This window comes from Camelus dromedarius, chromosome 3 (assembly GCF_036321535.1).
Source record: "Camelus dromedarius isolate mCamDro1 chromosome 3, mCamDro1.pat, whole genome shotgun sequence".
Lineage (NCBI taxonomy): Eukaryota > Metazoa > Chordata > Mammalia > Artiodactyla > Camelidae > Camelus > Camelus dromedarius.
In genome coordinates this window covers 55,740,364-55,756,893 of record NC_087438.1, presented here as the reverse complement: position 1 = coordinate 55,756,893, position 16,530 = coordinate 55,740,364, and the positions used below count along the sequence as shown (strand labels likewise).

Sequence of the window (16,530 nt, the reverse complement as noted above, 5' to 3'; positions counted from 1 at the left end):
AGCCCAACTGATTCCTGCCAAGTGGTTGCAATACATGTTAGGATGGGAGAGGCACTACCTAACTGCCATTTCCTTGATGAAAGCCGGTTTCAGCAGGAGAAAAACTGAAAATGTGGCCAGTCAAAACCTCAGACTGCAGACTCTACTGACTCACTTGTGAAGCAATTGGGACTAATTCCTTACCAACACAACTTTTCTAAAGAGCATCATTCAAGTGATAAGATAAGAATTCTGGCTAAAAGGATTATGAATGCTCTATTTACATAAGGACTTCAAAGGCACTGGAGGCAGTCCTTTCCCACTTCCTAGAGAGATAGCTGGGTGGCCAAAGGGTCTTGTCAGGTAAGATTTACTAAGAGGAAAAAAAAAAAAATCATTAGTAGGCAGCTTCTGGGATATAGCTAGGATTGTGTGCCTTTTTCCCAAAAGGAGAGGGAATACAGGTAACTCCCAGGGCAAAAGCATTGGGATTTGAAGTTTACCAAGAATGATTTTACCTTAGTCCTCCTTATTCTATCCAGTCATATTATACGTGTATATATGTGTATGTGTATATACATCTATTTTTTCTCTTTTGCAACAACGCTATAACCAGTATCCTGGGGAGCTGAAAACACTTTGCAAATATGTCTAAATTTTACACTGGCAATAAGCTTCAGCCATCCTTTCTAGATGCCAGTTTTCAAGTATTTCATAGGAAAGTTGCCTTGCTCAGAGAACTGCATTCTCACTGGCGATCTTGCCTCAGACTTGCCTACTCACAGGTGAGATTACACTATAGCTATTAAATAATGATCAATCAAAATAATTTTAACTTTCACAAAACATATCTCACAAACATACTGAACTAGTTACATGTAAAAACTAACAAAGCTGAAAAGTGTATAGAATTGTAGACACCACGAAAACTCCAGATTACCTAACGGTCAGCTTCCCCTCCCCTAATTTTACTGATTGATGAAGATAACAAAACTGTACTAGATGAAACAAATGCTCATTTTATATGTCTGACTTGGTGGCCAAGTTGAAAGTCAAATATCTCCTGACTCTCCTCCATTTGCTCCTCCTTCTGTAATTGTGGGAAAGTACACATGGCGAGAGAGTTCATTTTTTCCTGGCTGCAGTGATTTAGACCATAATCATACAACAGATGCAGCTTATTTCTGAGAGCAGTCTTTATTTCGGTTTAGTCTATCAGGCTTGTTGTTTAGTTACAGCCAGCTGACTAACTGATTTAAACAAAGTGCACCGGAAGTTTTGAGTTGTTTTAGGGTTGTTTGGGGACCACCAGATCTCATAGGAAAGGACTCAAGACACAGGTCAGTGGTTTGGTGTAAGCGCAGCACTTAGGACCCGAGAATGAAGTATATTTTGGCTACTCGGATGTAGTGATGTTCCTTTTGGGAAGTTCACGTGGAAGAATTCAGAGGTGAGGTGGGAGGGGTGGCGAGGAAACAGATCTTCACATAAGAAGGGGTTAATTTATAGGGGAGGAGAACCGGAAAATTTTTTAGAACATCCTTACTGCCAAAGTCAATGATGTGATGTTGTTACAGCATAGCTTTCCTTAATCTTGGAAATGATCATTTATTTGAAGATATCCAGTTTAACAATTCTAGAGGATCCCTAACTTACTGAATAATATATCAGAAAAAACATTCTATATACTCTTTCTTATCCTCTATTAACCCAAGTGGTTTTAGTTTGATTTTCTTTCTTTGTTTTTTATTGTTAAGGCAGATTAAGTATTTTTCCTCTTTCACACACAAAAACCTCAAATGATCATAAAATGTAGGTGCTACAAGATCTTTCTCAGTTAGCAGGTGCATATATTCCTATCAGAACATGGGTCCAAAAAATAGGGGCAATGTTTCTGCTAAAACCAAATAGGGACAGATTATTTATCTGTACTCTCTAAACCACAGCTTCCCACTGATTGTAAATACATGTGCAAATAACACTTGACAGGATGACTTTATTTTTAAGAAAGTGAAATCTCCACACTGATTCACTTAATTTTTATTATTCATGAATTCAACAAATATGTGATGAAGGACTGTGTGACAAGTAGCATATTCTAGGATGCTATTCTGAAGGGTGATATCAGAAGCAGTCTGCTTGTTTTAACAAGCTTATCGAAAAATAATGTGATACATATTGTTTATTAAAAGGCAACTCTTTTGGATGAGTATTATCCTACATTCATAAGTATTATCCTACATTTGGAAAACTTTCTTAGGCTTTACAACTCCTATAGTGCATATGTTACATTACAAAGTCCCAGGTTTCGTTTTGCGTGCTGGTGTTAGGGGTGGTGGGGGAGGGTACAACAACTCTTGGTCATGACTGCAGAAGCTGAAACCATCAGTCTTAAACAATTTCCCTAAAAATCTATTCTCTTTATGCTACATAGGTAATGTTTTCAACACCTCTGACATACAGCCCTCAAGCCTTCAGAAACTGTCAACGCTTCGGCACTTCTGACTGGCAAGCTATATCTTGACTTTGGCCGGGAGCAAATTGTGTGTACAGAACTCTGTCTCCAATGATCTAAGACCCCTTTCTAGATTTTAGCTCTGTTATCCTTCCACCAAATGTATCCCCTACTCTAGAGTTCCTGGGAGTTGGAAAAGTTACGAATGCAGAGAACAGAAAAGGTCAGCTGAAGAAACAAGATAGTCATCACCGAAATTTGGATAGAAAACTGTTTAGACAACAATGCTGCTGTTAATGAAGAAAACATTTGTTCTTAGGCAACCTGAAAAGAGGGGAAAAAAATCTTTCAGTGTCCTGGCAATAAATCACAGGAGCACAGCTGCATCTGGTAAACAGACTGGGATAGCTGTGCCTGAGCAAATAATGTGGATGAAAGTTATCCTTGCTTTAAGATAAAATAGAATGTCCCTGAAGGTTAGATGGCACCAGAAATGAAAGAAAAAATGAGAACATTTTAATATTTGTTTTAGAGGGGGGAAAGGTAATTGGTCCTAAAGTCCCTTCCATGGATATTACCACCGACTTCATCAGATACACATATTGGAAGAAAAACAAAGCTTATCTTTAAAAGTTACTTTGGAAGTGTGAAGATCCTGAGAAAAACTTGGGCTTTCCAAGGCCTCTTAGGTTCATTTTTCCCACTCCCTAATTTACTAGCTGTGTGACCTTGAACACATGATATTTCCTTCCTGAACCTCACTTTCTGGCCCATTTAACCCACAGAAATACTGCATCAACCAAAGGAAATGATGTATCTGGAAGCATACGGAAGATTGAAAGGTACCCAACAACCAGTATCTCTTTTTATTCTCTGCCAAGAACTATGCTGAGTTACCAAGATCAAAGACTCTGTTTTATTCAGAGCTCTATCTCCAGTGCCCAGAAGACTGCCCAGAAGACAGTAGGTGCTCAATAAACACATGCTGAACAAATGATTTTTTGAATCACTCCTTGAACCTGGAACTAAGGGAAGCCAGAATCACTTCAACATCTGTGACTGTCTCAAGTATCTCACCGTTTTGTTTTCTTCAATAAATATCATCTTTCACACTATTTTTTCTTTAAGAAGAGGATCTTATTTGGTCAATTACCATATTTCCCTTTTAAAATTCTAAAATAGACTCATCCTATGCAATAAAAAGAAAGGAAAAAAAAAAACCCTAAAAAAACCCAACCATCCCCCACCTCTTTGCATTGGCAATTCAATGCATGCCTCTTTTAGTTCTGCTTTAATTGTGGTGACATCCAGATTAACGCTGCAAAGCAGAATGTGGGGCCAGACTAATATGTCTGAGTTATTAGACACTCATTTTCGTTTTGTCTGGTGGAATGGAAGTTTGGCATTAAGCGCTTTTGTCAAAGCCAAACCATCCTATGACTTTAAGCAGAGGAAATCGATGTTCCAAAACTGAGTGTGCTGAGTATGCAATCTGTTTCTGATTGATGGGCTCTGAAATGTTACCATTAACCACCTAAAATACACTCTCAGGTTGGCCATAAAATGCAAACTACAGGGATCATGAAATTCAAGCCATCATGAATTTAGGCCTTTCTTCCATTCAGAAAAAGTAGATGCTTCTCCGGTGGGGAAAAACTTGATTCACAATATCTTTTCTGTAGTATTTGCTAAGCCAAGGAAAATATATTTGCACAACTATATTAACTCATTTTCCGGAGACGGTTGACTATGAACAATAAGCCCATTGAGTCTCAGGTGCTTAGGGGGAGAAAATAAAGGCAAGGAACACTGAATTCAACATTCCTGGGTACAAGCCACAAACACGGATTAAGGTTGATGCCCAGTTTGTCACCAGGAAAAATACATAACAACAGTGTTCCTTTTGGTGGACAGAGGTCCTTAAATTCAGTTCAGTGTGCCTGCTTGCAATTCCATTCTATCAGCAAAACAACAATAATCCAATCAGCATTATTGTTCAGATGTGAGCTTGTGTGAACATACAAGGAAACCTAATGTATTTAGGCAGCCTGTGAATTTCCTCTGCAGAAAACAATATAGTCAAAATTGCTAAAAAAAACATCCAAATCATTCTGACAAAGGGCTATCTAGAAGTAACATTTGAAATGAGGTCTCAATACTGTTCATCATACAAATGTTGTGAGAGCCCTTACCTCGCTCACAAAGTGCACCAATGTAGCTCGGCAGGCAGAGACACCTGAATGTATTAAAACCGTCAACACATGTGGCTCCATTGCGACAGGGATTCGAGTGACATTCATCAAAATCTGAAATAAAATCGTAAAAGGCCACAAAAGTACTTTCAAATAAGGTCAAAGGATCCTATTTAGCGTAAGATTGCCAGGTAAAATACAGGACAGCCAGTTAAATTTGAATTTCAGATTTAAAAAAAGGAGATTTTATTATGTCTCATAATACAGTTAGGGCATACTAACACTAAAAAAAATCTTTTTTTCATCTGAAATTTAAATTTAACTGAACTTCCCATGTTTCTATTTGCTCAATCTGGCAACTCTAAGAAAATTTCAAATAGATTCAGAGTAGGGCCATTATCTTCGTTGCTTTTAGATGAGTCACATGAGCCCTAAAACCAATAGAAAACCCTCTTAGCCCTCCCACCCCACGTCCTGGCTCATGCTCTGTGACTTCACCTGTGAAGGACTGTAACTACTTAACTGGCCTCACAGCCTCTGGGCCCTTCCCTCTCCAACATAGCTCTTACTCTGCTGACTGTCATCTTCTTTAGACACAATCAAGATAATTTTACTCATTGGCTTTCAAACATTCCAAAGACCCCAACTGCCCAGGGCAGTGGTCCTCAGAGTGTGGTCCCCAGGCCAGCACTAGCAGCATCACCTGAAAACATTAGAGATGCACGTTCCCAGGCCCACCCAGACCTACTGACTCAGATTTTGTGGAGGATGGGAACAACACAGTGCGGCTGACCATGCTCTCTAGGTGATCCTGATGCCTGCTGAAGTCTCAGAATCGCTTCACTAGATTATGAAGTAAAATTCTCCAATGCCTTGGATCCAGGACCCTCTTACACCCATCTAGATCCAACTTGCATTCCAATATTCTCTCCCACAAATGCTTACGTAGGCTTCCTGAATACTCACGGTGCCCCAGATGCATTCTGCTGTTTGTGGTCTCTGTGCTTTAGTTTGTATCAAAATCCTCCCCAACTTTAACACCTACATCAAATACAACCTTTCTACACAGACCTCCATGATCTCCTCTGATGACATTAATGCCTTTATTCCATAGCATTTTGCAATTCCACTAAAAATTTAATTAATGTTTTATTAAATATTCAAAATGAATATACAAAGTAAATTTCTTAAGAGGTACAGACTGTATCTTTACCTAAAGAAATGGCCTTAGTAAAAATGATATTATATAGTAATGACGGCAAATACTTTTATAGTGCTTGCTAAGTGCCAGCCACTGATCAAACAGCTTCACGTATGTTAACTCATTAAATTATTTTTAATTGATTTTAATGTGAAAAGGAATGGGAGCCACATAAATGCTTTTATATATATACATGTGAGTTTGATGTTTAAGATATAATTATTCCTTCTATGTTATCTATTGCGATACCTACATCCTCACTGATTAGCACACAAATAGACCCTACTAGCTTTTGTTGATTTTTTTTTCAAATAAGCACTCTTTTAACATGAATGCAGGGGGTTTTTATCTCAATACTGCTGTGTAATCTAAAGTGTTATCCACAGGCCTCCTTTACTCAGTCATTATGAGAAAATCGTTACAGGGCTGCTCAAAGGAGCACCTGGCCCACATATTCCATCTGTTTTCTCAGAGTCAAGGTCGATCTTTAGCCAAATCAAAACTTTAAAAACTTTTTTAAGGAAAAGGAAACTGAAATAAGAATGGGAGTAAAAGGAACAGATTTAGTAAAAAGATAGTGATATTTTCCGGAACCCGAAAGAAAGGAGGATGTTTGGACAACATCAAGACTCTCTGAGGCAGAGTGGGTGAGGCTGGCCTCTGGGGGTAGTCAGTGGGGGTGTGGTCCCACGCCACATCACAGCAGCAAGTTATCTTGAAACACAAAGGCTCCCTATTTTTTTAAGTTGTCTGTAATTTGATTGATTGATTGATTGATTGAAGTATAGTCAGTTACAATGTGTCAATTTTTGGTGTACAGCATAATGTCTCAGTCATGCAATAAGGCAACAGAGATGCTAAATGACACAATAGAATGATTGGACTTGGTTGATATTTTTAGGACATTACATCTGGCCAGGCTCCCTATTTTTTAAATATAGCTTTCTAAAAAAAAATTGTCCTTAAATTGATGATTTATTGATATGTAGATCTGGGGGACAGACTAATAATTTCTGTCAATATTTACATAACTTTACATTTATAAAGCCTATGGGTAAGAACCACAAAGATACAGCTGACCTCAGTAAGCTTCACTGCATGTTGGGTACAGTCACAAAATTCAGTAAACAACTGCCCCTATTTCCCAGATCCTACTTAAATCACTTTATGATTTAAATTTCATTTAATGTATAATTCATCTACACATGGGTTTCTCAGAAATTCTCTGATTGATTCATGCAATATAAATTCTTTCCCAATACATCTTCTGGAAAAGCACTACACTTTTGGGCAAGAACATCTTACCAAGTTCACATCGGTCGCCACTGTATCCTGGCACGCAGGTGCACACATAGGAAGTTTCAGTAGGATAACAGGTGCCCCCATTAAGGCACGGGTTCGTTTTGCAACGGTCTGGGCCTACCGTGTTCAGGAAAGTAAGAAAAGCAGTTAGGTTCATCTCTAAGTTTCAACATATTTTAGCATAAAATGCCACTATTGCTACCATAACATAAGCTTTACCACAGCAATTTAGAGATACTACACGTAAAAATTAACATTAACTTTACTCTCTGGAGTGTATCTTGGCATTACAGCTAATTGTTACAAATTGCATCTATTCACTTCTGGGATTCAATCATCATTATTTTTAAACAATATTTTGTATGGTATCTGGCAACTAATATATTCTACTGCAGATTTAGTTGGCATGATAATGGCAATTGATTTTAGTCAAAATGATTACACGTATGTGCACAGTGAATGGAAAATGTATTCTTTTAAACGAGGTTAGTTCATGTGAAATGGCTGGATACACAGAACATGCATTCTTTTTAGCAGATTGGCTTGTTACCATCATTTGAATTATTATTGCCTTTTACCACTTAATGCTCAGAAACTTTTTCTTCGAAAGTGTGCACTGAAGTCTCTTCTGCTACATTAATATGCTTTTTCCAAAAACACGTTCCAAATGTACTCCTTTAAACTATACTTGAAGAAAAGCAACACATGGATTAAACTCTACTGTATAAAAACAAACCCAAATACAAAAACCTCACCTAAAATGAACCCTCAAATTTATATTACAATGTTCTTATTAAAACACAAAGAAAATCGACACTCCTAGCAGATCAATATAAAGGCTAGAGTTACAAATTTATGAGGAGAAACAGTTTAATATACATTTTCTAAATGCAAATACTTTTATACTATTTGAAACACACAGATTATTCTGTAATATTGCATGGATAATTATATTTACATTAATAGTTTATATATAATATTTGAAACCTTTTCCCAGAGTTGCTTAAGTTTCAAATGTTTAAGAATCCAAATGAGAGCTAAACATTTTTCAGAAGAATTGAAATCAATAGGTTATATGTGGAGTAAAAACCATATTTTCAAAAATTTTAAGTCCTGAAGGTCTGAAATAATTGCACACAAAGAAAAGAAGATGTCTACTTATGAAATATGAATATTTCGGTAAACAGATACTGCTATAGAAGATTACTGAGCCTTTCCCACCCAGGAAAGTCAAACTCACACTGTCTGAGTGTTAAGAAAATTCTGGACTACTAGAAAGACTTGAAACATACACATTCGAATGTGTGGGTTCAATACTGTAATTAGGTTAATTTGGATGCTTACAGCTACTTCTCCAAAAGCCATCCCGATTTTGCTAAAAATCACCTATAGCTCTAAAGATATTTAAAATCTCCCTAGCCATCTTAGCCTCCTGCTTTTGAAAGTACACTGCCTAGATGACAAGGCTATTGTCAACGTCACAGCCACATGCTGCTCTCAGTGCAAATTCAAAATGACACTTATGTGAAAGTGCTTGGTAAACGGTGACGTGCCACACGAACGTGAAGTACATTCTCATTCCCACCACAGACACGAGACACTATGCGAGAGTATGGGACAAGGACTTGGCAGGGTGGGGGCGGGGGGTGTCACTCTGTGAACTTAAAGTAGTTTAGATTAGAACAGTTTTGTTTTCACGAATTTATTCTTCCCTAAACAGTTTGTATTAATCTCTGAAAGTTGAATCTGCAACGGATAGACAAAGCAATCCAATAGGAGCTCCTGTTTACTGAATTAGCCTAAAGTGATGATTTGTTTTGCAGTGGAGATGCAAGCTCTAGTTGTAGGTAAACACTGGGGACTGGACAGCTGATACACATGTCTCATTCATTTGCCAAACCTAACTCTCTCTATATGTATAGTTATTACCAATGAATTCTGTCTTATAGTTCCTCCAACCTGCACTTGATCTTAGCCAAAAGGCCGAGAAGCGATAGTTTCTCCAACCTGAAGTATATTTCAACTAAATTACAAAAGAATAAATATTGGCCAGATTCCTAGGTAATCATTGACAGGTAATAAAGTGACAACAATAAAAAAAATCCATCAACCACCTTTGATCAATTTTATTCATGAAATACTTCAAGTCATTTATAAAAGTTATACTTTATGACTATTTTACTCTATCTGAAGCACAACAAACTGAAGCATTACTAGGACAAAAGGTAAGGTTGAAAAAAATCAGAGTAATCCTCTACATACAGCCATGATGTAAAACATATTCATTAAAACAAAACATATTTTCAACCAACACAGCCCTTGAAGTACTGATCTTGTTTTTCCTTTTTCTAGGGAGCAACTAGGTGGTGATTGGTACTTGTGGATTCCACTGATACTGCTACTTAGATAACGTTCTTGGAGAAGACCATTAAAGTGAATAACTCAACATTATCAAGCTAGATTGAAGGAAAAATTAATTCTACCAAGTAAATATTTCAAGATTTCTGGTTTACATATCATTAAATTTCAATTATTCATTTTTATACCATATTTATAGGAAACCACCAAAGAGCACTGAAAAAACAGAAAAAACCATTGACTTTGGAGTGGGGCTGATCTGGGTTCAAATCCCACTTGCACCATGATGTGTGGCTGCCACCCCAGACACATTGCAGAATCTCTCTGAACCTCCATGTCCTATCCTTATAAATGGCAACAATAATATGTGCATTACAGCCTTTTTGTGACGATGAAGTGAGATAGTCTGTATGAACCAGTATCAAATTCATACTTTCTGTCCATTCAGTAAAAAAAACCCAGGAATCTTCCCTCAACAGGCAGAGCTCGAAGGTGGGGAGGGTATCTATAGCACAGCGGTAAAGTGCATGCCTAGCATGCACGAGGTACTGGGTTCAATCCCCAGTACCTGCATTAAAAAATAAATAAATAAACCTAATTACCACCCCCTAACAACAACAAAAAAAAAAAGGGGGGGGGGGAACAAAAAATAGAGCTTGAATGTGTACGAATGAATACTCACTATGGCTAGGCACTGTGTTAGAGGCATGACATAGACTATCTGGAGCAGGGAAACTACATAAAAGTATGAACTGATAACCAATATTGCACAAACTATGTGAAATGTTTATCTGAGTTATTTACTACTAAATTTTAAAAGCCTGACAGATTTCAATATTGCCCTAATAGCACCCATCAATGAGAGATTTTTTTTAAAAGTAGGATATACTTTTTTTTCTGTTCTTAAAACTAAGATGTATAACTTCAGGACAGAAGACAAAACAATACTTCCGTTGAGAGTAAAACAAATTGAATTTTTGCACCATTGACAATTAAAAGTTTTCCATATTGCGACTGCATGTCTTTTCTTAAACCCAGAAAAATACAAAGAATATCTTTAAAGCCCCCAAATAATCTATACTTACTTTCTTTGCATCTCATTATGGACCCAATACTATGGCCTGTCCTACCATTATGTGAATACAAAAAAACTTCACTGGTTTTAACATTGCAATAAACATTATATACACATACATGTTAGGACCAAGGGACTGTTTCCAAATTTGGAAACAGATTTGTCAATGTTGTGACCTTACCTGGTAAATAGATTGCTGTGCCTTCCACTGACTCTTCATTAATGCCAATCAGGAAACTGGTTTCATTAGAAGTTTCCAGAAGGGGAAATGGTGGTGTTGCAAGCTCAGTATTTAACTCTGTGGTGCTTAGTGTTGCCTGATTATCAGAATCAAGAATTCTCGCCGACACTTGCTGTTCTGATGTTGCTACTGTGGAATCCTCCCCTCTGATCAAAACTCCTTGTGTTTCAGGGTTTATTTCCAGAGAAGAAGGAACGGTGGGCCTCTCAGAAGTCTGTGGGCTGGGCTGAGGCATCACACCTGCCTCAACCCCATAAATCACAGAAGCAGAAGTAGAGTGTGGCCATAGCGTAGCACCTTCTAACTTAACTTCAGTTGCAGCTGTGACAACAGTCCCAGACTCAGGTATTTTAATACTGGGAAATACCTTGACTGTTTCTCCAGAAAGTTGAGTACTGGTTTCGTTTTGGGAATCCTGGACAATCTCAATTTCTTTTTGAGCATTTAGTTCTGTGGTAGTAGACGCTTCCGTTTGTTTTAATAATGTAGGTTGACTTTCATTTTCCGAAGACTCTAATTCTGTGTCAGGAGATGAGGATGGAGGCTCAGTTATGTGAAAGTACTCTTCACTTGAGGGTTTGAAAGTTGCTTCAACATATGTAGGTTTTCTTGGGGGTACTTGAGATATGCCAGCATCTGCACGCGGCAGAGCACTTGGCTGGGGGCCCTCTGAGTGTTCAGAGGCTCCACTGCCTAAGTGGACAGTGAGTGGAGGAGATGATGGTGTCTGAGAAGACAGCTTTGCAAAGGCTGAAACTGCTGATGTATCAGTGGAATCTGGGGGATTGGATCCTTCCATCATATCAGGTGCCTCTGTTAAACTCTGAGCCATCAGGTAGGTAGTACCAATACTTACGTAGGAGGTAGGTTCTATCAGCGCCTCCTCAGCCCCTGAAGAGAATTCTGGCTGAAGAGAAGGACCTACATGTTTCTTTTCTTCATCCTCATCCTGTGTCCTTTCCAAATGGCCCAAAGTTGCTATTATTTCACTTTGGTCTGCAATAGCTTGACCATCAGACAAAGTGCTTGATTCAAAGATGTCATCCAGGGTTTTTGCTTCCATTTTTGGTTCTTCAATCTCTGGATTAACTGTGGCAGACTTACTGGGAATGAGCAAGGATGTTGCTGTGGGAAGCAAAACATCTAATTCTGTTTCTGTGCTAGGGATGGGGATTCCAGTTGTGAAGACAGAGCCCAGGTGATCTAACTGACTTCGGTCTTCAGGAGTCACTGATTCATTTTGTGTTGCCTGACTGTACAGAAGAGTATCACCAGAGGCCTCAAAGTCTTCCTCAGTTAAAGAGAGGTTAACAGCTGCCTCATACTTCTCTTGAACTTGAGTACTGTCTTCATAACTGCCATGTTGTCCTGAGGGTACCTCTGGATCGATGTCCGTTTGCATTCCCAGGATGTCTTCATATATAGACTTAGTGTGATCAATATCTATGATAGTATTTTTATCTGACGTCAGCTGAGGCAGAATTTCAAGGATGGTACTCTCTGTAATTGTCAAAATTAAATCCTTGTCCTCTTTGTCCAGATCTATAATAATATTTTCAGCGGCTTTTCTTCTGTCAGGTCTTAAGGTAGAATCCTCGAATCCCCTGAAGTGGTCTTGGACACTATCTGCAGTACCTTCTGTGGACCTCTCATATGACGTTGTACTTGACAGTGTGCTAGTTGGATCCGGGGAGCTTTCATTCTGCTCTGGATGAAGAGGCATCATTGAAATTGTTGGGACTCCATCAACGGTAACAGCCTTAGCGCTTGGAACCTCAGGATGTTTTGCTGGTGATCTATCAGAAACAAATGTGGTGCTTCCTCGCCTACTTGCCTGAGTAGTTCCAGAAGCGTGGACTAAATCAACCATATCCAATTCCCCAGATCCTTCTCCAGAATGTTCATAAAACAAGTCAGATGGTTTTGGTGCTGATGTAACAAATCCTTTGGCCACTTCAAGACCAGGGGTTCTAGCCAGAAAATCAGTGGAAGAGGTTGCTGCTCCTTCAGTTTCTGCTGTTGAAGAATTCTCTTTAGAGACTTGATCAGCCATAGGCTGTGGTCTACTAGTCTGGATTTCTTCTGCCCAATGGTGTGTCTGACTTGTTCGATGTTCAGTGTCTGTGGAGAAAGTGAGAGGTGCTGGAGAGGGCCCTTCAGTTCTGGTGTCACTTAAAATTTCTAGGAAGGTTGTGCTGGCTGCTGTCTCACTATCTTCAAAAATGCTGTTTGTTTGGGAAATGAGTGGTCTAATTTCACTTTCCACAACTCCCATTCCCTCATAGTCTCCAGTTGTACCATTTAGGGTGCTGGTTTCAAAACTTTGCACTTGAGAAGTCTGGGGATATAATGTGCTAGTGACTTGTTCCATGTCAGTAAAATTCACTGATACTGTGGTTGGCAAAATTTCTTCTCCTGATCCCAGTCCAGAGAATAAAAGATCAGTATCTGACTCTTTAACTATTGGTCTCATAACTTTGGGAAAGGGTTTCCTACTTTCTTCCTCTTTGATTGTTGAACCTGTAATTACACTTTCAGCTGGTACTGATGCAGTCACCGAGGCAGTAGCTAAGAAAAAATGGGATTTCTCAGTAACTTCAGGAAGAGTTGTGTATGATTCCAAGCCCGGTGAGTCTAGATTTGGAGTAGACATGCCACCTAAGGAAATGCCTTCCTCCTCCATTTCCTTATCAGTGCTGTAAGTTTTCTTGGTTGTCAGTGTAGAATAATCTGTGCTTTGGAGTCCAATTTCAATAAATGTTTGTGAATCAAAACTTGTTTGTTCTGGTGCAACAGAGCTTTGAGGAGATTCAAGGGACTTCTGATCTCGGATCTTTTCTTCTGCCACTACTTCACTTTCATTTCCTTGCCTTACAGGGTTGATTTCTTGTGTGACCCATAATGTGTCTGGCTCCACGGTCTGGGGAAAGTCCACTGAATCCATGCCGTCAACCTCCACTTCTCCCTTTTCCACTGAAGCTTTAGTGCTTTCAGCTTCCACTGTTGGCAAAATGGTGGATCTTTTATCAGCTTCATCGATAGCACCTTCTTCTCCCAATCCTTGGTCAATAGTTGGGGAATCTGTATTGGAGACATTTCCCACAGCACTGGGAAACACTTGGTCACCAGAGCTGCTTAGTGAGACCAGCTGCTCACCTGAGCCCTCAGCTGAGGCTGGGAACTCTTCCCAAGGGAAGGCTGAAGTGCTGACCACAGTGCGACCAGGTTCTTCTGAGTCAGCTCTGTGATAAACGTGGGCCGAAGTAGGTATTACAGATGGTGAAATTTGGGTATCATTAAATGCTGCATCCCCAGAGCCTTCCACCATGACTGTTTCTTCTTTTGTTATGGGAGTAGACACTGTTGAGTATTCTCTAAAGTCACCACTGAAATCTTCCTCCAAAGGAAAATCTGTAGAAAAGCCCTTTATTTCTGCCCCATGATTTGGCTCCCCTGAGATCTCTGAAATCAAGTTTTCCTTGGATGTTTGGCTTATAATTTCAGCAACCTCTCTGTCCATTGCAGTACTCAAATCCAGTCCAGTTGGCTCAAAAGGGAATAGAGTTTCCACATGTGGGGACAAAGTGCCAGCTGTTTCCTTTTGGGTTTGAATTTCAGACTCTACATTCAATGAAAATGAAGAAACAGTGGTGGTTTCTGGGTCGGCAGCAGTTTCTCCAGAGCCCAGCTCCATAAAGAGAGAAACGGGGCTCCCTGGGACAATGGACAGCCCTTCCCAAGCCCCAGGTTGCCTGCTACTGCTGGGCTCGGTGGTCTGTGCCCCCAGACTGTCTAAAACATTTGTTTCTGTAAAGACAAGAGTAGAACTTGTCATTTCCCTTTCAGACTGTGTGGGTGTCGTCAAGGACATAAAACTCTTCCTGGTAGCAGAGGCTGAAGCACTAGCTGTCACTTCACTTGAGCTTTCGAATTCAGAGGGTAACATTAAGTGATCTGATCTCTGAGTGGGCGAATGTACCTCAACTGTAGAAGCTGTACCTGTAGTTCCCTTCTCCTCATCTTCCCTCTCCTTTCCCTCAGGAGATATCCTGAAGACCCACTCAACAGTGTCTGTCTCCCTTACAAACTTGGTAGGCACTACGGCAGAAGGCTGTTCAGAAACCAAATAAACCGTGGGTGTAGGAACATTCAAAAGGCTTTCTGTGATCATTGTCTTGCTAGTGTCTAAAGTAACAAGTGAATCCGTAGTATTTTTCTGTGATAAATCAGTTACCATGGCAAACATTTTATCTTTATCTTCTTCTGCTTCCCCAGAGCCTTCTGGAATTGGAATAGAAGGACTCCCCGAGAACTCTACACTTTGTCTAAGGGCTATTTCCACCCAGCTTTCCGCCGTGGACAGTGGCTCATCAGGCCGTGGACTTCCTGTTAAGGTAAACGATACTTCCTCTGAAACTTCTGCTGATGCAGAACTTGGAACAGCACTTGGGGTGTACGTGCTGAAAGTACTTCTTCCTGCCTCTTCACCAAATGTTCCTTCTGTAGCCCTTGAAAAGACTATTTTCTGAGATTCTTGGTCAATGCCAGCATTTCCCGAAGACTCTTCAGGAAAAAGAGGTACCAATTCAGTATGCTGGTGCATCAGGTAATCAAGCTCAGGACTTTTCTTTGTGATTGACTCTGGTCCCTCTGAGGCTTCTCCCTCAGGGACTGGGACTGTGGGGAAAATCTCAGGCTCGCCACTTGAAAAATGTTCTGTTGTTTCAGGGTAAGTCTCAGGTCTCCATGTAATTTCAAGGATTTCAGTTGTTTCTTTAGATTCATTAGGTTGCATGGCAGTAGACAAGCCAGTCTTGGTGATTACAAACTGATGACCGTCAGTTTCACTGCTGTCTGAAAAATTCCGAGAGGGTGCAACACTTTCGAACTGGCCACGCCTAGCTTCAGCAGCCTCTGGGTCCTTGGGCACAGTGGTGACTAGATGCTTCCCATTTATGTACTGCACGGAGGGCGTGGTTGTGACGTCAGTAGCGTTCTCACAGTCCTCGTCTTCCCCTTCATCTTCTTCACTGTGGTATATATCAATTTCAATTAACTCAGGTAAAATTTCAGCAATTAACTCATGCCTTCGGTCTGTTTCTTCACTACAGTCTTCTTTAGATTCTGAATCTATTGGATGACCAATTACACTCAAATCACTCATTCGACCTGAAAAAAACAAAGAGTTTTCACAATACTTAAATAGAAGATTTGGCAGTGTAGACAGAAGAAATCGCTAGCAAGGCTGGCTGATCACACTCTCACACACAAAGGAGTCAAATCTTTTCACGTTACATCAAACACCCTTCTGTACACAGTTATCAGCCTTCACATTTGCTATTTTAATTAACGATGGGAAAAATACATCCAATAAGATTGTGCAACAGCTTAGGGAAACTCTTCCACATGTTTAACAAAGCAACGTCCTTAAAATGAAACCTGGAAGCAGGTACACATATTGTAATCGTGGAATGAAGGGATTCATCTTTGCATGAACCGGAAGAAAAAAAATTAAAAAGTTAACACCACTTCACCAGATCACACAGGAAAAGCGTTTGATTGCTGTCCTTTATGTAAGGGATGCTTAGACACCCTCTATTCAGTAAGGAAAGAAGAGATTCCTTCTGGCCTCTTGTCATAATTTGTCCTAGAGAAGACTGTTTTTAGAAAAGTAAAAGAAAGTTTCTTTACAGCCTTTCACAGTACAATGACAACCCCACCCCTGTG

At 39.7% G+C, this 16,530-nt stretch overlaps 1 protein-coding gene across 2 annotated transcripts in view; it reads right to left on the bottom strand.

The window, feature by feature from the left end:
* Positions 1 to 16,530, bottom strand: part of VCAN (versican) — a 104,548-nt gene that overhangs the window by 25,401 nt on the left and 62,617 nt on the right. For both annotated transcript variants that reach the window (XM_010982005.3, XM_010982006.3), the window contains 3 exons: positions 10,744 to 15,972; positions 7,133 to 7,246; positions 4,627 to 4,740 (listed from right to left, as the gene is read on the bottom strand). In XM_010982005.3, the coding sequence (XP_010980307.3) occupies positions 4,627 to 4,740; positions 7,133 to 7,246; positions 10,744 to 15,972 (5,457 nt within the window). The remainder of the gene's footprint in view (positions 1 to 4,626; positions 4,741 to 7,132; positions 7,247 to 10,743; positions 15,973 to 16,530) is intronic.